Source organism: Eublepharis macularius, chromosome 12, assembly GCF_028583425.1.
Source record: "Eublepharis macularius isolate TG4126 chromosome 12, MPM_Emac_v1.0, whole genome shotgun sequence".
Taxonomy (NCBI): Eukaryota; Metazoa; Chordata; class Lepidosauria; order Squamata; family Eublepharidae; genus Eublepharis; species Eublepharis macularius.
Window position 1 is genome coordinate 25260709 of NC_072801.1, and position 24673 is coordinate 25285381.

A 24673-nucleotide genomic window follows, 5' to 3' on the forward strand; every position below is an offset into this window, starting at 1 on the left:
CAGCATACAACATTCTCCCCTCCTCCATTTCAGCCTCATAACCACCTTGTGAGGGAGGCTAGGCTGTGTGTGTGTGACTGGCCCAAGATCACCCAGTGAGCTTCCATGGCAAAGTAGGGATTCAAACTGGGATCTTCTAGATGCTAGTCTGGCACTCTAATCACTATATTATGCTGGGTCTCTCTTTTACACCTACTTCAAAACCTGTTTTTGCTGCCATTATTGCTAAGAGCCTGGGTGTGATCCTGGACACTTCCTTGTCAATAGTGTTCCCTACCTCTTGACCAGCAGCCTGGCTACAGTGATCCAAGCAATGGTCATCTCCAGATTAGACTACTGTAACTCGCTCTATGCAGGGCTGCCCTTGAGGTTGATCCAGAAATTACAGTTGGTCCAGAATGCAGCAGCATGCATCCTCACTGAGAAGCTGGTTCAGACACATATACGACCTGTCCTGTGCCAGCTGCACTGGTTACCAGTTGAATTCTGGGTCAAGATTAAGGTTTTGACTATGATGTTCAAAGCTCTAAATGGACTGGGACCTACATATCTACGGGACTTCCTCTCACCATATGTTCCCCAGAGGGCCCTTCATTCAGCCGATCAACATCTTCTGGTGGTCCCTGGCCCTAAGGACGTTTACTTAGCCTCAACCAGGGCCAGGGCCTTTTTGGCTGCAGCACTGGCCTGGTGGAATTCCTTTTCCATCAAGGCCTATGGTAGTGGTTGAGGCTTGGGCGGGCAACTTGGTCGGCCTTCTGCTGTGGCCTTGGTTCGCTGTATAGCTGAGACATCTGCAACCTGCCCTCTCTAACCGCATGAATTCCTGATGAGGTGTATTCACATCACACATTGCCGCTGGGATTTGGTTTTAATTTTTATATCTTGTATTATATTATTGATTTTATATTGTATTTTATGTTATTCTAATATTATTAATGTCGTTACCCGCCCTGAGCCTGCTGGTGGGGAGGGCAGGCTAGAAATGCAATAAATTAAATTAAATTAAATTAAATTAAATTAAATTAAATTAAATTAAATTAAATTAAATTAAATTAGAAACAAGCGTTTTAAAGAAGGGGAGATTTTCAGGATACTGAATTCTCTGCCCCATATCGAATGTTATGTCCAGTATTAATTCCTACAGTTTCTCTGTACCTGCACAGGACAAATAAAACTCTGGTTACAGCCTTATCTTCTCAATAGCTTCCTCTTCCATTCCTCCTCAGTTTTATAGTATTCTTGTGGTAGAGTTGGTGGCATTATATGCTAGGGGTATGTAAATTCTGCCCCAAAGATGGATTATGGATACATTTTATGCTTCCCTGCACATACCTCTCGCCCCGTTGCAGATATTTTGAACACTGTGTCACTTGAATTGATGAAAACATGTAAATCATGTTCTCCCCTCCTCCACTGCTCTACTAAAACAATGCACTTAGGAAGGCCATTAAAATAAAGATTAGATGAAGCCAGAATTGTTCAAGAGGGGCTGTGCCACAAACACACTTGGAAATTGGTTTTGCATTGAAGGACGAAAAATCCAGTGCCAAGAAGACCCGTTTTTTGTTTTGTTTTTTAACAGTAGACAAATTCAACTCTGGTTCCCTTCTCAGGATAAATTATGCAAAGAGGTGTGCAAGGAGGAGGCATGCATATTCTTGACTAGTTTGTTTTTACATTAGGCTCCGTTTTTGTGCTGCTTTTCCAAGAGCCAGGGGTTTTAATTTGATGGCTATGATCAGGGCTTTTTTCTGGGAAAAGAGGTGGTGGAACTCAGTGGGTTGCCTTCAGTGAAAATGGTCACATGGCTGGTGGCCCCGCCCCCTGATCTCCAGACAGAGGCAAGTTTAGATTGCCTTCCGCGCCGCTCCAGCGCCACTCCAGCTGGAGATCAGGGGGCGGGGCCACCAGCCATGTGACCATTTTCAAGAGGTTCCGGGACTCCGTTCCACCGCGTTCCAGCTGAAAAAAAGCCCTGGTGATGATGATGATGATGATGATGGGGTGGTTTGTGAAGAAGAAGTCGGGGTGATTCATGGAGAACTGGGATGCTTGTCTAGAGCAAAGCTCTGGGTGGCAACTCAGCCTTAGCAGGCTCTGAATTTTCTATTGAGGAAACACCTCCACTCATGCAGTGGGAGTTTTATGTTTAGAGTTCAGGGATTTTTTTAAAAAAAGGCTGGGGAGGGACTGATTCAGCTCAGGACCACTAGAAAAGATTTTAAGCCTTTCCTGTGCCATTCAGTGCAGGGTGGGGTGGGGCTTAAAACCCCTTTCCAAGTCCTGATCCAAATTGGGTGCTCCTAACCTGAAAACTAAGTTTTTTAAAATGGCTGGGTGGCCAAAGACAGATCTCCTTGCATACATCTGGTTCAAGAACTGGATTGGAGAGATCTGGGTTCCAAATAACAAAGCTCTTTGACTTGACCTGTCAGCAGAGATCATACTAGTCTGTCTAGTGCATTTTCATCCCACCTCTTTCTCCAAGGCACTGTGAGCAGCACACATGCCATTCCCATCTGATCCTCGCAACAGCCTTGTGAGGTAGGTTGGGCCAAGAGTGAATGACTGGCCTGAGGTCACCCATAGCAGAGTGGGGATTTGTATCCAGGTCTCAGAAATCCTAATCAGACACTCAGACCATTACACTGCACTGGCTGGATTATCAGTCGGTAATTGGGCACCTTATAAGGCAGTCTGCTCTGTGTGTTTATATTCATATGTTTCTCATACAGCTGGCAGCATGGGTATTACAGAAGAGAAGCTGGAGAGCCCTGCAGACTGGCGGTCAAGACTGAAGCCGGTGGGCACCAAGTAGGTACTACTGAGAGTGCCATTCATCGAGATATTTGCATTTTCATTCCACAATAAAAGTTCATGCTGATCTCTGTGTAGATGTTGGACAGGGAAATACCTTCACTAGCTCATCAGCACACCCTGAGATCTGCACATGGGATGTCCATAGCTCAGGGGCAGCACACAAGCTTTGTGGGATGGATGTCCCTGTTTCAACCCCTGTCCTCTCAATTTTAAAGGATTTGAAATGGATCCCTTCATAATATATTCACTGGGCTAGGTTAGGGGCTCCTTAGGAAGTTTAGTAATGGAAGTCAGTCTGCACATCACTACTATTGACCTCTCTGTGTGTTCCACAGCTGCAATAGTGTTAATAGTTAATACTTGACTTGTGGAACTCACTGCCACAGGAGGCAGTGATAGCTGCTAAGTCAAATGGCTTTTAAAGGGGATGACGCAGATTCACAGAGGAGAGGTTCATCAATGGCTAGGAGCCATGAGGGCTAAATAAGACCTCTGTGTTTATGGCAGTATATTTCTGAATACTAGTTTTGAGGGGTAGCAACAGGGGAAGGATTTGGCCTTTGTGCTCTGCTTGTAAACCTTCTGGGTCCTCTGACTGGCCAAGAGATTGGGTGCAACTGTAGATCTCATGGACAGATGTTGCAGAATAAGAATAAGGTAATCTTTAGTAAAATTTGGGTCAGCTCCTAGCCAGAGAACCGTTTTATCAGCATCAGTTTTAGACTGCTCTGTTTTAGACTCTTCTATCTTCTCTCTTTCTTTTATTGGTTGTTTTTATTGATACTGATTGTAACGTTTTTCTTTTGATGTGCTGTTATCAGTGCAATTTGTGTTCTATTGCATTTGCTGTTTTAGTGGCGAGTCGCCTGCAGCATGGCTGGAGAGGAAGCGTACAAATTCTAAATAGTTAAATAATCTTAGCGCAGAGTTTTGATAGTGCCAAAGGATGCTGGAATGTGTTTTGTGAGATGGTACGGTTTCTGCAGCTGCCTCTTTATATTATTTTGTAGAGTCTCCCACCAAGGAGATGCAAGGAACTCTCCAAAGCCCGCAGATGCCCACAAGCCAGTCATCCATGTAGCACCCAAAGAAACGAAACCAGCTTTGCCAAAAGTCTCCCTGATGGTTCAGGATCCCGGTATGGTGGTGGTGCGGGCGGGAGGAGCAGTTTATGTTCTGTGAGCCCTTTGTATGAGCACCGGATGTGAAATCCTCTCTAGGGTCTTAGCTGTCAGTTTGAAGATCTGCCTGCAAGTATTTAGTCCTCACAGAGGCTGGCAAAAGTCTTAACAGTGAGATTTGTGTCTGCCGTAAACTTGGGCGCTGAGGTGTCCCTGGTTTTTAGCTGCAGAGAAGCCTTCTTCATTCTCAACATTTTCAAGTCAACAGCAACAAGCAGAGTGTTTATGTTCATTAGCGTTAAATTTTGCATTCTGCTTAACTCATACAGAGAATGCCTCGGTGAAGTTGTTTCAGTGGGTCTGCAGCAGAACAGCAGGATTTGAGTCCAGTGGCATGGTAGAGATCAAGAAGAATTACAGAGTGTGAGCTTTTGAGAGTCAAAGCTCCCTTCTTCCCTTGGTGAAGTCGTCTGCAGTTGCACTCACGAACTTGGGAGGATGATCTTAAAGAACCAGTGTGAGGTAGTGGTTAGGATATGGAAGACCCAGGTTCAAATCCTTACGTTGCCCTAGAGGCTCTCTGGGTGACCTTGGGCTGATGACTCTCAGCTAAACCTACCTCACAGGGTTTCTGTGTGAGGATAATATAGAGGGTTCAATGATATGGGAAGCTCCTCATCGAGGAAAAAGGGGGGATATAAATAAAATGTATTTAGGATCTATATATAACAAGAAAAGCATCGGGGGTAATGCTGGGTGTTTGCTGAGGCCTGAGGAAGAAGTCTTGGCAGGATCAGGTCAGAAGTAGAATAGGGCCCAGACAGGGAGCAATTGCAATTGAGATCTAAGGCGTGGCAGGATCACTACAACATTGGGCCTGGAAGAAGTAGGGCAGGCAGGTGAATAGGTAAGCAGGAAAAGGTCTTGACATTTGTGCATAAAAGGAGAAAAGATTTGGAAACTGGATGCAAGACTTTTCCATGAGAAGCAAGGTGGTTGTGGACTGTTTTGAGAGCCATGTGTACTTTTTCATTCTAGCGCCGTCAGCTGATCAGCCACAGAAGAAGAAACTGCTCGTGTCCCAACTGGATATTACCAGTGGCTGGCAGAAGCCCAGACAACAATGGGAAGATATTCCGTCTTCTCGCAAGGTAGAGGAGCCAGGCTGGCCAAAGAGAGCCATTGCACCTGGTAAGTGACCCCCCTCCCTTTATTTTACCCTTTTTTCAAGCAATGAGCACATATAGACAGTGTAGTGTTTAGAGTGCTAGACTAGAATCTGGGAAACCCAAGTTCGAATCCTCACTTGGCCATGGAAGCCTGCTGAGTTACTTGGGACCAGGTGCTCTCTCTCTTTCCTGGCCTAACCTACTTCAAGGGGTGATTGTTGTAGGAATCATCATCATCATCATCATCATCATCATCATCATCTGTGCTTATATATTGCCCTTCTGGACAGATTAGTGCCCACTCAGAGCGGTGAACAAAGTCAGTGGGGAGCTGGGGCTGAGAGAAGTGGCTTTCCCAAGGCCACCTGCTGAAGTCCTGGCCGTAGCGGGGGTTGAACTAGCAGAGGGCTGATTTGCAACCCAGCCACGTATACCACTATGCTACAGCCACAGGGATAAAATGGAAGAGGGGACAACAACATTGTACGTTGCTTTGAGTTCCCATCAGGAAGAAAAGAGGGTTATAAATATCTCAATTAATACAATAAGAAAGAAGCTGAATAAAAGGACCACAAAGTTGGCACCGGTCGAATCAGACAGCCATTGGAGAGCACATAGGAAAGAAGATTCTGATGGAAGAAAACCTGTGATTAACAGGGTCAGATGTATCTTTGGCGACTACTTAGAAAGGAAGGGAGGAGATAATTTTGCCCCTGGGGATGAGGAGCAAGCACACTTCCTCCCTTCTGTGCTCAAAATTCTGCCCTCCCTTCCTGTTCTGAGTTTTAATTGTGGTGTAGCGCAGTTAATAGATTTTGCAGTCTGGTTTGACCGGGATTAGTGTTAGCCTTGATGCAGCTATTTATTTATGTTAAAAATGGTCTGCCCTGCAGCTACTTCATATGAGGTGACTAACCCTCAAAATACATAAGCTTACCATCTTTAAAAACATAACTAAAACTGAAGCTTATCCGCCAATAAAATGACAAGTATTGCCCATAATCCAAACAGAAATCTGCTCACAAAGAAAATGATGTCCATATGTGTACCGGAACCCAAACTGGGTCAGCCTAGAACAGGAGTCCCCAACATGGTGCCCATGGGTGCCATCTCACCCTCTGACACTTTTCCTGGTACCCACCAAGAGATTTTAGGAATCAGGTGGGGATTTTGCCCAATAGGGCTTCTGATCTGCCATTGGAGGTCTGATTGGCTGTGCAGATTTTTAAAAAATGTTGCTTTGGTAGCAGCCTGCAACCACAGCAAAAGGATCTTCACCATATGGCAGAAATTAAGCTGTGTGTTTGCAAGAAAATATTTTTAAATATGTTCATTTTAAAAGGCATCCTGTTAAACAAGAATTTCTATCTGAAATGTTGAACGGTTAATAATAGAGCTTTGTATAACCTCACTTCCTGACATTTTGTAGTTGACTCTGCCTCTTGCCACAGCCATTTCATAGTTTCACTCACCACCCTACCTCGGAATTAAAAAGGTGTCCTCAGGCTTAAAAAGGTTGGAGACCTCTGGCCTAAAAGTGGGTAGACCCTAAAATCTCTCTAGAAAAGCTGTACCAGAGGGGTGGGTGCCACAGAAAAGAGAGTCAATCAAATTGAGGCCAATCTGGTGATTTGTAACAAGGGAATTTCAGCTCCACAAATCTTGGAACTGCAGGGGAAATAGGGGACCTTTGTGGGATTCGAGGCAGCCCCTGCCCTCCTCTTTCAGTGGCTCCTAACTGCCAGCAGAGGAGAATTATATTATATGGCTCTCCCTGCCCTGAGGATAAAAGCTTGGAGTTCCTTTCCCCAGGACCCTAAAAAAGTGGCCCCCAGGAAAACCGGACTTGAACCCAAGATCAGCTGATAGCCGCTGGTCTCACTGAAGGTATGCCCAAGAACTGTATATCGTACACTTGTATCATAAATAAAGTCCCCCTGGCTGTTTTTAAGTCCTGATGTTTTTAGTGGTTACAATCCTGTTCTCCACCTCAGATGCTCCCAGGGCTGCTCCCTTCCTTCGAGTAGTCTGTGTGCCACCCAGCCCATTCTTTGGCGGTGGCAGATTTGGCACTGTGGAATGCACTCCCCGAGGAATGCAAGATTGTTCTTTTTAGGAGGGCCTTTTGCAGTTACATTTCATCAGAAGGATATTCTTTTGAGAGGAAACTGGATAGCTGTGCGTTTCTTGTCTATTTTTATATTATATATATATATATATATATATTAATGATCTTGTTACCTACAAGTCAGGGTTTTTTGAGCGAGAATCCTTCTCATACTAATTCCAGTCAGTTTTGCTTAATGTCACAAGAGATTCTTCTCTCTCCATCCCCCTGCCCCTGCCCTTTGTAGTTAAACCTTCAGCTCCTGAACCTTTCCGGAAGCTTCCAAGCAGTCCTGTGGTATCTCCATCCAAGGTATGGCTTAAAATAGAGGCCAGAGCTTTGCATCCAGTCTGTGTCACAGACTTCATGGAGCGTGAGGGTATTGCTGGGTGGCAAAAGTTGCTAGAGGTCTTTTCATGGCCCCAGTCAGGGCCACAGCACCTAGGAGGGAGAATGAGGTATCGTGAAATGGCCGCAATGAGTTCACTGCCTCTCACACCATGAGAACCAAGAACACTGTTCTCTAGCAGCTGGTAGGGGCAGGAGAGGTTTATGAGTTGGGGGCAGGGCTGCCAATCCCCTGCCCTGTTGCCTGCTACCACTCCAAGTGATGGCAAGTGATTTTTTTTTAAACTCATCAGTGTCTGAAACATTATGTCGCATCCAAGGAAAATCTGGAAGCGATGACAGTAGCTCTAGGAATTACCAGAAACTCTATGGATTTACCATAGGGTTTCTAGTGATTCCTAGTGTTGCCACTATCACTTCCAGGTTTTCCCTGGAACAAACATCAGGGTCGCAATGCCACCCCCCACACTGTATCCTCCCCAACCCTCCCCCCCCCGCTGTTTGACAGGCTCATCCTGTCAACCCTAGGTGGGGGAGGGGTGCATCTGTTACTAACTTCTGTTTTTTTTCCCTCTCAGCACCCCTCAGACTACATCCCTGAGGAAGAAATCCAAAAGGAAGTCCAGAGGATTGAGAATGATTTGGACGAGCTGGAACTGAAAGGGGTGGACATGGAGAAGCAGTTGCGGAAATGTGAAGGAGGTGGGTGGCCATGGGATTTGCTGCACATCTGCGAGGCTTGCCCCATGCGCATATGGGCAGTAATTTATTACTGACCCCTTGTATACCAAATTGAGGTTTTCCAAACTGAAGAACGTGGAGGGGGTTGTGAGGAGCTCCTGATGAACCTCTGCCATCCAGATATGGATTGGGCTTCCTCAGTTTTAACAAATCCTCTTTCTTTAGATGGGTGTTCCCAGGCTTCTGACAGGTGAGGAGTTAGAATGCCTCACTTTTGCAGTTTTATAATGCAAGAGTTGCTTCATCCTTGGCATTGAAAAGGTCTGTTTTTAGTACAAGGACAAGAATTCCCTACCTTCGTAGAAGCCTTGCACCCGTGTTCGTGCACAAGTCGCTGCATTGGGTGTACTTGGAAGATGACTATAGGGAAACAACTCATGCAGAGATGCAATGGGAAGCCTCCTCAGAGTAGGTAATTCTACAGTATCTCCAAATGGATGCAGAAAGTTAACTGCCCCCAACGGAGACTGATTGCAAAGACCAGAGCAGTGAGTCATGCTGATATGCGTTAGGCAGCCTCCTTTGTGGGCTCTATGGTTTAATTAATGAATTTGCAATGGACACCAGCAGTTCTTTCCAGCACATTAATGCTACCTGCTGCGCCCAGTTTGAAAATCACCATCTCAGTTCATTAGTCTGGCAATCTTACTTAAAAACAAAGAAGTTCTTAGTCCTTGCAGCACAGAAGACAGCAGGGAAAATGGATCCGTGCCCTTTCCTCTGCCGCCACCTTCCTTTCCATCTGTTCTCAGGCTCTGGGAGAGAGCCAGGTTCAAATCCCCCACCCTGGCACAAAGCATGCTGGGTGACCTTGGGCCAGTCACACACTCTCAGCCTAATCTACCTCACAGGATTGTTGCCGTGAGGTTAAACCTGGACGAGGGAAGAATAATGTACACTTCTCTGGAGGAAGAGGAAGATAAAAATGCACTCAATCAACATCTCAATATTTATAGTTTTATTTATTTATTTATATTTATACTTATACCCCACGTTTCTCCCTATTGGGGACCCAAAGTGTCTTGCGACATCATTCTCCCCTTCTCCATTTTATCCTTATAACAACAACCCTGTGAGGAAGGTTAGGCTGACAGAGCGTGACTGGCTCACAGGTCACCCAGCAAGCTTCCCTGGCAGAGTGGGGACTTGAACCCAGGTCTCCCAGATCTTCAGCTGGTTCCCTCAGCCGACACCATATCCATTCCATTCTGGCAGTGTCTGTCTGATGGAATGAATTAAGTTCATGCAGAATAGAGGTGGGCACGAGCCAAAATATGAACCAAGGTTTGTCACAAACCAGGCCGGTTTTTGGTTTGTGAACTGGTGGTTCATCAGAGCTCATTTCTGACTAACTGTGATGAACTGCTATGAGTTTTAGAGTGGTTTGTATGGTTCGTTTTTCGGTTCATCACTGCAGATAGCCTGTCGCCAATTAATCTGTTATCTATGCAGTGGGGGTGAGGAGGATGGGCTTTCTGCAGACCTTCTGCAGCCCTGGAAGTGACGAACCAAATGAACCAGTTTTTGAACTAGGCAAGTTCATGGTGGTTCGTGAAACATGACGAACCACAAACTGCAACGAACCACCATTTTCCTGGTTCGTGCCCACCTCTAATGCAGATTCTTTTGTGTCTCTTTGGGTCTTGCATATAGATGAACGTGAGGACGCCCTGATGGTGGAATGGTTCAAGCTGATCCATGAGAAACAGCTGCTGCTGAGGAGGGAGTCAGAGCTGATGTACAAGTGAGTGACGCCACAAATGGTCTGTCCCATTCCATAGGGGCTGGGAAAGTAGCTGACCAGGCAGCTGACGTCTTGCTGTCTGCAGGGCTTGCCTTCCATGGCATGGGAGGGAAGATCAGTCTTGCCCCTTGATGGTATCCTTAGGTCAAAAGCAACTGCCTTTCAAAGTGCATACCTGACCACGTTGGGTCTCCAGCTCCACAGCTTCCAATTATTTCAGTGATTAGGAAATGGACGCATGAACACATGAATCTGTCAGGATTGTCTTCTCAGACTGGCAGCAGATCTCCAGGTTCTCGGGTTGAGGTATTTCACCTCACCTGCAACCTGATCCTTTTAACCAGAGATGAACCTGGGACTTTCTGTTGGCCAAGCAGATGCTCTGCCACTGAGTCACAGCCCCTCTCCTAATGGAGGAAAGAGCTTAGCCAGAGGCTGCATAGTCAGCAGTCCAGGCTCAGATCTGTGCCTGAAACTTTGGAGAGCTGCTGTCAGTCAGAGAAGACAACCATAATGTGCCAGGTGCACTTGTGTTGTGGTGTGCTATGTGTCAACTCCATACACATGCACTCATTTGTTGGGGGGAGGGTCCACTCTGGCCTGCAGCAGAGCCTTACGTTGCATGCGCTAAATCCCAAGTACCATTCCTAATGTCATGTCTTAATCTGTAACAAGTTGGGAACTGTTGCTACCAGGCAGAGGAGACCATGTTAGGGTAGCGGGACCAGTAATCTGCTCCAATAGAATGCACAATCCTTAGCATAGCAGGGGGGAACACCCGTCACGCATACAGGCAGCCCTGGCTCCAACCTCTTGTGCACACATGAGGCGGTACGAAGACGCAGCTTTCTCAAGAGGTCTGGGAGAGCCTCACCAATCTTCTGGGGAGATCTGAGCGCAAGTCCACATGTACCAACTGCGTTCTTTTTTCTCCTTTTATTGGAAAATAGGTCAAGGCAACAGAAACTGGAGGAGAAGCAGTGGAATATTGAAACGGAGCTCCGGAACCTCATGAACAAGCCTGGTGGGTCTTGTGCTTTTACCTTTCTTTGGAGGTGCCTTGAGAGTTATTTTTTTGAGATACTTCTTGAGGGATGTGTGTGTGTACATATATATAACTTGCTTTCTTTTATTTATTTCACTCAGTGTACTTCTATCCCAACCCCTTCTGGCTGTTTTGAGGAAAAGTAATTGAAATAGTCACAAAATCACACTCCCGACTACAGCAAACCAAGAGTCCTGAATGCCAATAACTGAGGTTCAGATTCCTCGCCTTACCTAAACAGAATCCTCTTGGGACAGCCGTTCTCCCTTCGAAGCTACTTCTAAGCACCTGTCCTTCAGAACTACACGAACACCCTCTTCCTTACCTCCTACTCCCAGTTTCCCTCTTCCCCACTTCCTGATTTTTCTCTCTGTTCCTTCTTGTTCCCTTCCAGTGGTTCCTTCTGTTTTGTTCTCTGCCTCGTCTGTTTCTTTTTTGTCCTTCTGGTTCCAATAGAATTCAGAACCGGAAATCTCCACCATTCCCCAACTGGAGATGTTTCAAGGTCCATAAATAGAAATGACCATCATGTTATGTCTGGTTTCTCCTCTGCAGAAACACTGAAGACCTCCAAGGACAAGGCCAGGGAAGAAGAGCTGCTGGAGTCATATCTGGCCATCATTGATGGTCGGAATGAAATTGTGGAGAACCTGGACGAGGACCGAATTAGGTAGGAAATGGACATGCTGAAGCTCTGTAGCTCTCAGGGTGATAGAGGAAGCAAGCACAGGTGTTAGAGCCAGTTAGTGATGTTCACTCGGCTGATAGGTAAAGGACCTCTTTTGCATGCAGATGGTCCCAGAGTCACTTCCCACTGTCAACAATTAAAGCATCAGGTAGTTAGTGAAGGGAAAGACTTTCACCTAAGTCCCTAGAAAGCCACTTCCAATCAGAGTAGACATTGGTAGACTGAGGGTCTGACTCTATATGGCAGGTTCATTGGAATTAAAGACCTGGACATCAAACTGTGTTCAAAGGAGTCAGGATACAGTATTGTCTTGAATCCAGAAATGGTCTTCTGTGCAAGCACACATCCCTCCCTCCTGCCCTGCTGTGAACTCTGTGGAACTTTAGGGGTCTCTGGCAGCAGCATGGAGAGAGACCTGAGGGAATAGCACACCTCCTCCTGGTCATGTAATGTTTTGCGTGAGAAATTTACACTTTACAATCAATAACGTGGCCATTTACGTAAACTTCCCAGTATGATTTTCCATCACATATCTGTCTGGAAAATTGAGCTGAAAAACTCATTCTGAAATACTTGTTCTTAGTCTTTAAGGTGCCCCTAGATTTTTGTTTTATTTATGAGGAACAGAAAAAAAGGAACCCTTCAATGATTAACCTGGGACTATAAGGAACTGTAACTCTGACCTCAAATTATATTAACCTAAGCGTAGAAAAACAGCATTGCTGGGGACTGGACCTGGAATCTTCTGTGTGTGCGCTGTACTGCTGGGCTGCAGCTCCTCACAAAGCTCTGCCAGGTTTTTCATTCTTTGCAGGGAATAGAAGAAAACGGGGAAGTGAATTTGACTGCCTCTCCCTCCCCTCCCCCCTCCCCCATTCTTTATTCTCACGTTTCTCTGGAGGCTCCTCCTTGATAAAGGGGAGACTTCCTAATGGAGGCCAGGGCAGAATGAAGGCTCTCCTTCACCCCTGAATTTCCTGCGAGGGGCCCGCTGCCAACCCTGGAATGAGTTTTCATCAGCTCTCTCTGCCAAACATGGTTCATAGGGTCTGGCTCCTTGGCAAGTATACAAGAGCAATTAGAAACCTTCTTAGCTTCTGGCTGCTGTTACATGGTTGCTGCATGCTTAGAGAGGGTGTGGTGACTAAGCAGGTGGGAAAGAAAACATAACCAGGCCACAGCTAGCCTTCTGCTAGCAGAGGAGCCTTTCTGCTCTGATTTAGACTTGAAGACACATTTCACTTTTACATCTGGAAAAAAAACCCTGCAAAAAGTAAGGATTACCTACTCACCTCCTCTGCATGTCTGGGTGAGCCAAGGAGAAGGCAAACCTAGAACAGAGACTCATACAGAGACACAAAGGATACCCTGTCTTCTGAGGCTGAGCTATTTTGTTGTCTCTCTGCATTGCGTATGATTGAATGATCCAGTCACACCTGATGCAGAACATGGTAGAGGTGCCTAACCCCAACTGAAGAAGGAATCCAGGCCAGAGCTCATTCAGTGTTGCAGTAGCCCACTCTTACAGGGGCACGGCATGCTGTTCTGTATTAGAGATAAAGGCAAATTCTTGTCCTTAGGGAAGGGTAACCCTCGCAAGAATCAATTATCTTGGCTTACCTTGTGAAGGGAGGGAGGCAAGCCTAGAACAGAGACTCATTCAGAGATGCAATAAGCAACTTACTCTCGAGTGGAGGTTAGGTAATTCATGACATCCCTGAACTGAGAACGATTGCCCTTATTCTACAATATACAGAATATGGCAGAACTATCCACCCCAGGTGGAAACTGACTAGGCCAAAGGTAATAAATGACATACAACAAGCAACCTCTTCTTTTGGTCCAAATGCACCCAAACCATTTTTATTGATGCATTTCTTGCAGCACACTAGCAATTATCTTGCTGTACAAACTTTTTGATTCAACAGTAGCCCTAAGGAAATGAATGAGATAGGAGAGAGAATTAACTCAGAAATTTGCAGGATGCTGAATTCTTCGGCCAATGCTAATTCCAGGATTTATGCAGCATTTGAATGGAGAGCTGGAAAAATACCACACCACCCCAGCGGCAGCTAGGACCCCACTTAGCTGCACTGGGCTAAGGGTCACGAGTGACCATATGATGCCAAGGACTTCAAGGCCTGGCACACGGCTCTCTTCCTGCTTTCAGCCACCATAAACTTCAAGTGTTTGAAACTTCTGCCTTGTGGGCCCTTCTCTTAACTGCCTTCCCTTCCTTCCTTAGGGAGATGGAGGAGGACAAGGAGATGGCAGCCCTGATCCAGAAACTTGGTAAGCCCTTGTGACAGTGGATTGGGACACCTCCCTATGGGAAATTACCAGGATGCTGTATTTTTAAGCCCTATATGAATGTGACTACAAGTGACTTTCTTCTTGTGGAGAACACTATAGATTTTTCTCGCAAGGTTACCTGGGAAGTGAAGTCTGAGTGGTCCTTCCCCTCTCTGTTAGAAACGCTGCCTGAAGAGCCACAAGAGGGCTTCGTTTGGGGGCGGGCAGCCTGCTCCCGGGGAGCTGCTCTGGAGAAAGCGGTCGCATCGGTGAAGCTTCAGCCATAGCAACAGTGAATCTGCTGTAGATTCTGCCGCTGTCGCTGCAGCTGAAGCTTCACCGACGCTGCCACTTCCAGAGCAGCTCCCCGGGAGCAGGCAGCCTGCAGGACGCCCTGGAAGAAAGGAGTAGCTGCCCACCCCCAAACGAAGCCCTCTTGTGGCTCTTCAGGCAGCGTTTCTAACAGAGAGGGGAAGGACCACTCGGACTTCACTTCCCAGGTAACCCTGCGAGAAAAATCTAGTGTTCTCCACGTGAAGAAAGTCACTTGTAGTCACACTCTCAATGCCAAAAGGGGCACCTCCTACACCAGACAAAAACAAAAAAGGGGTGGGAAACTACAATAGGAGGAGGAAAAACAGTCAAGTAATCAATATGAATATAAGTTGTATATATATATATATATTTAAAGTTTGGCAGGTTCATATTGTTTACATTGAATTATCTGTATTTTTAGGTACTATCTGTATTTATAAGTATTTATAAGCACTTTCATTACTTATTTATGAATTTATTTAGAGCATTGGTTACTTATAAATATATATACACAACTTATATTCATATATATTACTTAACTGTTTTTCCTCCTCCCATTGTGGTTTCCCACCCCTTTTTTTGTTTTTGTATTTTTTAGCCATGACTAATTAGTGTCATAGGGTTGGAAGGGACCTCTAGGGTCATCTAGTCCAACACCCTGCACGATGCAGGAAATTCACAGATACCTCCTCCTCCCACACACACCCAGTGAACTTTACTGCATGCCCAGAAGATGGCGAAACACCGTCAGGATTGCTAGCCAAAAATGGCTTGGAGAAAATTGCTACCTGACCCCAAGTTGCAATTGGCCTTACCCTGGACATGTAAGAAAGGGCTGCGAGAAGTAAGCATTGATGTAATCCTTCCTGCCTTCCCCCTCATGATCTGCCTAGATTCACAGCACTGCTGTCAGATGGCCAATCTAGCCTCTGCTTAAAAACCTCCAAAGAAGGAGAGCCCATCACCTGTTCCACTGATGGACCACTCTAACTGTCAGGAAGTTCTTCCTAATGTTTAGCCAAAAACGCTTTTGATTTAATTTAAACCCATTGTTTCTGGTCTGACCTTCTGGGGCAGTAGAAAACAACACCATGCTACCCTCTATATGACAGCCCTTCAAGTACTTGAAGATGGTTATCATATCAAATTCTGGAGGCTGTGCCATGCGTGATCCGAGAATTGTAAAACATGCACCATGCCCCCTCTCTAGTTCACTGCTTGATTTTTCTGGTTCCTCTCCTGCATTCTCTCCCCACTTTAAAACTTTAGATTGTAGCCACATTGGCCTGGGAGGAGCGGGGTGGAAGGACTCTTACTGGATGCTATAAGGCAGAGGTCTTGAACCCATATCTGTCACTGTGCTGCAGAGTGGATATCATGTTGCCGTTAGAGATTAAAGGTTGAGTCTTGTCTCTGGAAAAGTGGAAGGCTTGGTGCCTAAGGCTGCCATCCTTTCCCGGGAGTAAGCCCCACTGAATAAAATAAGAGCTTACTTTTTGAGTAAACCTCTACAAGAATGACTGATCATTCAGGAAGTCACCAGTTCAGATCTTCCTTGGCAAGGCACCCTGTCTTAGCATTGCTCCATTCCACCTTGGCAAATTGGGGGTGGGGGGTGGGGAATAACAATGTTGTGCCTGCCTTATAGGGTTGTCATCAGGTTTATAGCACAAGATTGTGTGAATAAATCACATGGAATTCTGAAAGCAAAATGTAGATGCAAAGTATATTATAAGAGATGAGGAGAAATCACAGTTGGCTATTCTGCTGTCTCTGTGGTCATGAACGGGATTTATAACTAGGGGTGGGCAGCAAAAAATAAATTTGGCTGAATTTGGATCCAGTATTCAGGAATACCATAAAAATTTGGTATTCCTGAAATCTGGGTCAGATTCTGTAATCTGGTTCAGTAAAATTAAAGAATCCCAAAATTTACCCAGCCATTATATCCGGGGGGGGGGGGGCATTTTTTCAAGCAAACTTCACCCAATTTGTAGGGAACCTAGTCCTGCCTGTCCCCTAAAGACCCGCTGCCCTGAGTTACAGGAAGATTGGGCCCAGGAACCCAGTTCTATGGGCCCCTGAACAAGGTGCCCCCATCTACTCTCCATTGTTTCCTATGGGGGCAACATTTCTGAGGCTTTCCAGGAAAAGAAACCTTAAACGAAGGGGTGACCCCTGGCCAAAACCCATTTCCTAATGCAAGTTCCAATGCAAGCTGAACCAATAAAGCCCCAAAGAACCAAACTGAAGCAGGGGGATCAACATCATACCAGACAATCCAACCAGAACCAATATCAAACCAGAGAATCCCACCAAAACCAATGTCAACCAAGAGAAGCTCAACAGAACCAAACTGAAACAAGGAAGGACATCTCTGTGAGCCCAACAGAACCAGTGTCACTCAGAGAACTCAGGCAGGCAGAACCTAGGGCCATAGCAAGAACATCAGAACCAACCCCAAACCACAAAATTCCAGCAGGACCAAAGTCAAAAAGCAAACTGAACAAAATTGAAGCAAGGAAGGACACTTTAACAAGCTCAACCAAACCAACAACCAACATCAAACTATTACTAGACAAGTCTGGGCAGCCTGCAAGAGGGAGAATCCTCACTAATTCACTCACTCCCCCTCCCTCCTGCCTCACTCCCCCCTCCTCTGGGAGAAAAAGCCCAGGAAAGCCTTGGAAAGTTGTAGGGAGGAGAGAAAAGAGTTTGCAAGAGCAGCCAGCTGGCTTTTAAAAGGCTGTAACTGCAGTTGCTGGATAAACCCAAATAAATTCAGGTCGTTTATTCAGTATCCTGATTTTATTCAGGATACTTTAATTTGATTTGGTATATCCGGATAATACCAAATCATCAATTATTTGGTATAATCTGGGTATACCAAATACAGAATCACACACCTGTATTTATAACCTCCTTGTCAGCTGTGTTTTAAAGCAACAAGATCATAGTTGGTAATTTTTCCGCTTCCTTTGCAGATGTGCCTCGTAACAACCAGGAAGGTGAAAAGAAAAAAGTCAAGTTTGGATTGTTCAAAATACTGCAACTGAAAATCAAGAGCTAGATTTGAAAATGGCACACTCTCTTGTGTTTGTATTTGTGGAGATCGAGGGATGCTTTTACCATTGTTTGTTGATGCGGATCCTGTGATGCAAAAATCTGAGGACTGTTTTTTAGGAAAGTCAATCCTACTCTTCTTGGGAATTACAGAAGAAAGCCTTGCTGGGGCGTAAAGAGCGATCTGTGTGGGAGAAATCACCCCTCTTGCCTTCCAAGAACCAGTTGACACTGCCCCAAATCCAGTGTGACAGCTTTCGTCAGCATCAGTAGCAACTTGCTCATTAATCTGAGTTTTTCCTCAGCACCTGGATCCAGTTGGAATGGTCTTAGTCTTGCCTGATTTGGCAAGATAAGAGGGTTGGCATGGCTGTAAAATCCTGGGGAACACCCAGACATCAGGCTCAGAAGTCTTTGCCTGAAACTAGATGCAATGGGTCGTGCAGGGCAATGGGTTGTTCAGGGCAATGGGTCGTGCAGGGCTGCTGTTGAAAATGGCAGCCCACGTCCTCTGCTGGCTACGTAACCCATGATGTGGTGGCATCACGCCCCCCTTTTTCCTTTCCGTGAGGGTGTATGCGGCTGCTAGCCAAAACACATCTCATTGTACATTTTGTGCGACTAGACATTACCATAGGAGGCCCAAATGCGAATGTTTTAGGAGATGTCTAGATAGAGTGTCTAGTTTCATCCTGTGCAAAATGGCCACTCTTTGGCCACCTCTGCTTCCAAGGGGAACAGAATCCCTTTCCACACCAGGAAGCATGTTGGCTTCTCCTCAGAAAGAACACTGCAGTAGTTTTCAAACTGTGTTCTGGAAAACTCCGGATGTGTCTATACTTCGTCAAGGTCCCTTGATGAGGAAAACGATAGTGACCCAAAAGAACTACTTACTCGCCGGTACTGATTCTTTTCCTCAGTGATGTGCAACCACAGCAAGGCTTGGAGCATGGAATGCCATCTTTATCTTGGCAGGACACTTGTGCCTTGACATCAGCAGCAGGCCATTTTGTTTTAGCCTGACAGCCACGTTTGAAACCCCGCTTGCTTTAGAGGGCTCTGATTTGGGACGTGGCACACAGTGGCAGCACTGGAAAAAGGAATGGCCAGCCTTGCGCTAGGAGTCTTCCAAAGCAGGCTGAGACTCACCTGTGGACCTTTTAGTTGCTTTGCCCCCTCAATTTGGTTAACTTTTTTTCAGGTGACTGTGAAATCCAGCGGGCCAATGTTCCTGACAAATTAAGCAGCTTGAAGAGCTAGCAGAAATTCTCCCACAGGCTGCCATTTCCCCGCCTCCCCTATAACAAGAAGCAGATATTACGGTCCACTGGCAAACATCCCTGCTCTTCCACCCTTGCGTGTGGGAAGGGGGAACTGCACCTGTTGGATTTCTGCCCATTCAGCAACTGTGTCAAGGCACAAGGGCCTGGCTAGAAAAAACCCAGCAGCAACCCCCATGAGTGATCTGCAGCTGTTTGCTATGTTGGAGCAGAACTAGGTGTCAGGTAGGGTTGGCCGAGGGATTGTGTGTTTCTTGATTCTGCCTTGGAAGAGTTTCCCTGGCTAGGGTCGCCACGTTTTTTACACAAAGCGTCTCCTGTGTTCTTACCACTTGGGAGGCAGAGCTGAACGTACATCTCATTATTGTACCAGTTAAAATCTTCCCAGCCCAGGCAGCCATTAAAGTCACAGAAAGCCTCTGTACCTCAGGCCAGGGGTTGGCACACCTGCTCCTTGCCTGATTTTGCAGTGTCCATGTGTTGCAGACTCCATTCTCAAAGCTCCGAGAAAGCACTCCCTCCTTTGGGCAGCCCCCCAAAGCTGAATATTTTCTTGTCCACCAGGTGGCAGTGCAGTTCTCAACAAGTCCCTTTGGCCTACCATAGGCTGAAAGGTTTTGTTTTAGATTAAAAAAAAAACAAACTCAGGAAGCTTATTAAAACGAAGGGGGTGGGGTGGGGTGGGGGGAAGCACGAGGAAAGGTAGAAAAAAGAGGGGGGAAACAGCATTGACACATACATCTGTATAGTTAGGCTGTTGATATTGCGACTGGCTTTATTTTTGCACTTGTTTGTATTAAATCAAGAATGATTTAAACAGAGTCGGCTTGTAAAATTGTTTTGAATGTGGTGGCTGGGCAAGAGACAGGCTCTTTCTCGACATTTGCATTTTAAACAGCACCCGTCCTGACAGCTCAAGGGAGAGGTGGTTGGGTGGGAGTGGGGGAGCCAGTGTGATGGAAAGAGTCAGACTGGGATCTGGAAGACCCGGGTTCGAATCCCCACTCTCCGATGGAAGCTTGCTGGGGGACCTTGGGCCAGTCACACACTCTCAGCATGTCCTCCCTCGCAGGGTTGTTGTGAGGATAAAATAGAGGGGAAGGAAATGGTCTAAGCCTTTTTGAGTCCCCACTGGGGAGCAAGGTGGGGTATAAATGAAATAAATATGCAAATAAATATTACTTAAAGTATAATAAAGGGATGGTGGGCAGTCTCCCCTTTATGGACACAGATACTTAACCTCTTTAGTGGTTAAGGACATGGTGCGGCATGGCTTTCTGGCCCTTATCCAGGTCTCCCTGGGGGGCAGCAGGATGGGCCGAATCCCTTTTTGATATTGTGAAATGTGTGGTAGAGAGGGAAGGTTGTGAAGGGATTTCATAAGTTCCACCATGGTTGCCCAACCAGGATCAGTTTTTGGTGGGTAGCAGTGTTGGTCTGCAGTAGGACAGCAGGATTTGAGTCCAGTGGCACCTTAGAGACCAACAAGATTTTCAGGGTATGAACTTTCAAGAGCCAGAGCTCCCTTCTTCAGATATGAGTAGGAATGAAGATCCCTGAGCCTTTATATCCCAGCCAGAAGGTGGGAATGGTGTTACAAGGAAGGGCATCGGGATGCAGAAGTGCAATGCAGCTAGATTAGATAAGAGGATGTAAAGTTACGATGGTACAATGCAGCTTGATTAGAGCAGAAATTAGCATCTGTAGTGAGATAAGAATCCCAAGTCTCTGTTCAACTCAGGGGAGAGGTATGTGTGTTCCAGGATCAGGAATTGCATGCAGTTTGATGCTATATGCCATCACATTATGGATGCAGAAACCTTCTGGCTGAGTGTGGTGTAATGGATAGAGGGTCAGATCTGGGAGACATAGATTTGACTTCCCACTCTGTCATGGAAGCTTGTTGGGTGACCTTGGGCTAGTCACAGCCTGCCCAACCTTACAGGGTTGTTGTGAGGATAAAATGGAGGAGAAGAGAACAACATAAGCTGCTTTGTGTTCTCATTGGGGGGAAAGTCAGGGTATATGCCACCTTGATACAGAGGCTGGGACTAGGAGCCAACACACAGAAAGTCCCCGGTTCAAACCCCAGAGCCAGAGACCTTGGAGAGCTGCTGCCAATCCAAGTAGATAAGACTGACTGTGATAGGCCAAGCATTTGACTCTGGAGAAGGCAGCTTCGTTTAGGGAGGGGCCGTATCTCAGTGGCAGAGCATCTGCTTAGCATGCAGAAGGTCCCAGGTTCAGTCACCAGCATCTCCAGTTAAAAGGATCTGATAGCAGGTCATGTGAAAGACCTGAGATCCAGGAGAGCTGCTGCCAGTCAGAGAAGACAATACTGACCTTGATGGAGCATTTGGCTGGAGCTAAGGTTGCTTCCTATGTTCACATAAGAGACAGCCATGCAACTGTGTATTATACATGAAGCAGGCTTCTACTGAGTCCGACGTGGAGTATTGTTTACTCTGACCGGCAGCAGCTGTCCTCTGTCTCGGGGAGGTCGTTCGTATCACTTATCACTTGCTCCTTTTAACTAGAGATCGAACTTGGGACCTTATGCCTCCAAGCCATGATCCCTGTATTATGATGTTCCCGTTTTTTACTTTCATGAGAAATGATGTGGTACAGAAGTCCACGTGGCATCCAGGGAGTGAGGCAGCATGAGTTGCAATCCCCACGGCTCAAGCACAGCCACTGAAGCGTCTTGGGTTCATCATTCTTCCTCAGACTAGCCTACCTCGCAGAAGTGTGAAGGTAAATTTGGGTGGCTCCATCCATGCAATCCTGACCTCCCTTTCCAAAGGAGGGGGGCTATTCCCCGAATACAAACATTGGCCATCAATTGTGAGCCGAATTCACAAGCTCAGGGCTTTTTGTTAGGGCAGCTGCTTGGTACCTGCCAGTCAGAAGAAACTTTGTCTCCCCCTTCCCCTTCGAAATGGCTGTCAATGCAACAGGAGTCAGTGGTGCCTTCCTAGCTCTCATTTAATTTTTTCCATTTGATGTTTCCCCAGCGCTGTATTTATTTACTTATGCGCAAGCGCACACATATACACACTACTGTTTGATTCATGGAATCCACAACACAGCTAATGATGTTCTTGAAATCCACACTGCGACACTGGGAGGAAAAATTAGCATGAAATCCACAATAAAAACTAGCAGCAGTTCAATAAGCACCAACAGACCTGCCACAGTCTGAGACGGAAAGCTAAAGAACAGTGTTGCGGCTGCGCGGTAGCTGCGGTGGCAGAGTTTCATTCTCTTGCCTTGTAGGCACTTTTCCATCTGAGCAGTGGGTACAATTAATTCTCCCCCAGTGTCATGGCTGGGGGAGGTAATTAAATGATGTGGCAGGAGAACTAGGCCTCCTATAAGGCTGTGTGGAAATACGCACAAAATAACCTCAGTAAACATGGACTTAGACTAATAACACATGGAAAGACTTTATGACAAAAACACCGGCCGACTCATTTGCTCACCATTTATTTAGATAATTGGCCCAGGAGTGTACAGTGACAAGAGGGAGGGGGGAGCAATAACTCTCGTTGTTGCCTGTGAGGACGCACATGCAAAACACTGCTGGTTGCAGTGCAGCATTTGAATGCGTGAAAAGCGACTCCACAAATAGGCCTAAATTGCTTGGAAACAGCCTGGAAGTTGACAAAAAATCAGCTCCCAGCTTGTGACCAACAAACAGAACATCTGTTTTTTTGTTTGTTTCTTTTATACCCTGCCTTTTTTCCCAATGGGGACCCAAAGCACCTTACCTCTCCTCTCTCCCATTTTATCTTCACAACAGCCTTGTGAAGAAGGTAAGACCGAGTTTGTGTGACTAGCCCAAGGTCATCCATCAAGCTTCTACACCAACACAAGGTTGGGAAATTCTTGGAGATTTGGGGGTGGAGCCTGGGGGAGCAGAGTTTAAGGAGGGGAGGAACCTCAGCAGAGTAGAATACAATAGAGTCTACTCTCCAAAACTTCCATTTTCTCCAGGGGACCTGACCTCTGTAGTCTCTGGAGATGAGTTGTTGTAATCCTAGGAGATCTCCAGACCACTCCCTGAAGGCTGGCAACCCTATCCCATGGCAGAGCAGGGATTCAAACTTGGGTCTCCCCGATCCTAGTCCAACACTCTAACCATTACACCACACTGGCTCATGAAGCAAACGTTGAGCAGGTATATGAGCACCCATAAGTGTTGGTAGCCAACACCCAGCCTAGGTTTGTTCACCACTTGGTTAAGAATGTGAGTCCTGGGCTGATTCCAGATGGCCCTCCCCATCCCGAAACGTCGCGCGTCGTCACGCGGAAAACACGATATTTCGCGTTTTCCGCGCGACGATGCACAACGTTTTGGGATGGGGAGGGCCATCTGGAATCGGCCCTGGTAGATCATGTCTAAACACTATCTAGTCCAATATCCTCTTCCACCCAGTGAATGAGATGCCATATTTGAAAAAACTATGAACAGGGCCTGGATACCATACGTTAGTCCCACTACTGGTATTGACCATGAAGGCTCCGTTTAGCCATCCCGGTTAACAGCGTCTGATGTACCTGTCCTCTATGACATTGTCAGATCACCTGATCATGCTGTCTTAAGTAGCCACCTCTAGCCTCCTATAGCAATGAGTGCTGTAAGTTTGAACAGGTTTGACCTTGGGCTAGTCACAGTTCTCTGGAGCTCTCTCAGCCCCACTCACCTTATAGGGTGTCTTGTTGTGGGGATAATAATGGCATACTTTGTAAACCGCTCTGAGTGGGCATTAAGTTGTCCTGAAGGGTGGTATATAAATCAAATATTATTATCAATTGCTATCTCCTCCTCCTTAGATTGGTTACTGGGAGGCAGAAGTCAACAGAAATGCTCAAGTTGAGCTCACAGTCCAAAATAAGGCAGACTGAAATCTTACAAGATGACTAGAATTGTCTTGAAGGGTCAACCCCTAGTCCAGTGGTCTTCTTCGACCTCCCCAGAAGGGGGACTCACTGAAATGTGAACATATGACAGAAAGTCATATGGTAACAGGAAGGAGGAGCCAGAGTGAAGATAACCTCACCAGAGTTAAAGCCTGCACTGAGGGCAGAAGACCAGAAGATCCAAGGACAGGAAAAAGAAGCTGAGCTCCACAGGTACACCATAGTGAGGAACAGGCCAAGGGTTAGCGCTACGGAGAAATCCTGTCCACTGTGATCTTGCCTCGGCGGGCAAGTGGCATGGGACCCTTGAACTCTACGCATGTATAGTAGCAGCGTGTGATGACTGCTGCATAAGGGCATGTAACCCAGCAGGTGTATGCTATCTTGTTTCTAATGGAAACATTTGTGCACTTTAAATCAAGTCACAACCCTTGTTTAAAGGCATGGCATAAAAACAGTTTAGCCTTCAGTATCTGGCTATGGATTCTGTACTGTGCAGTTTGCAAACTGCAAAAAAGTACAGTGAGACCTTGCCCTTTACAGTCACAAAAGCTGCCGCTCGGCGACTCATTCAGTACTAAGTGTCTTTTGCCTGTAAGCTGCTAAATGTTTTGAGCTGTTTTTATGCTCTGCCCAGGCTTTTAGCGCAGGGCTTTTAATTGCAGGGATTTTCCTAGTTATTTTAATGACGTTTATACTATGTTTTGATCATGTTTTATATTGTAAGCCACCTAGGGCAGGTTCTCTGAAGAGTAGGCTTAGAAATGTTCTAAATAGCAGTTGCCACTTGGGTCTGCTATTTGACAAAGAGAGCTTGACTGTTGACTCTCAAAATCTTATACCCTGGAAATCTTGTTGGTCTTTAAAGTGCTACTGGACTCAAAATCTTGCTCCCGGGTGTGCTTTTTAATACTGCTAGAAACTTTTGCAGAACCTCCAGCTGCTGGCCCTAGATTTAGAAGATAAAAAACAAGCTAGGCTTAACTGGGAATCCAGAAATGCCCCATTTCTGGG

At 46.2% G+C, this 24673-nt stretch overlaps 1 protein-coding gene across 2 annotated transcripts in view; it reads left to right on the forward strand.

The window, feature by feature from the left end:
• MICALL2 (MICAL like 2) overlaps window positions 1-19528 on the forward strand; it is a 45866-nt gene extending 26338 nt beyond the window's left edge. For both annotated transcript variants that reach the window (XM_054995252.1, XM_054995253.1), the window contains 10 exons: window positions 2739-2817; window positions 3834-3961; window positions 4983-5135; window positions 7468-7532; window positions 8147-8270; window positions 9963-10053; window positions 11004-11077; window positions 11654-11768; window positions 14032-14078; window positions 17378-19528. In XM_054995252.1, the coding sequence (XP_054851227.1) occupies window positions 2739-2817; window positions 3834-3961; window positions 4983-5135; window positions 7468-7532; window positions 8147-8270; window positions 9963-10053; window positions 11004-11077; window positions 11654-11768; window positions 14032-14078; window positions 17378-17463 (962 nt within the window). In that variant the 3' untranslated portion in view covers window positions 17464-19528. The remainder of the gene's footprint in view (window positions 1-2738; window positions 2818-3833; window positions 3962-4982; window positions 5136-7467; window positions 7533-8146; window positions 8271-9962; window positions 10054-11003; window positions 11078-11653; window positions 11769-14031; window positions 14079-17377) is intronic.
• The last annotated feature ends 5145 nt before the right edge of the window (window positions 19529-24673 follow it).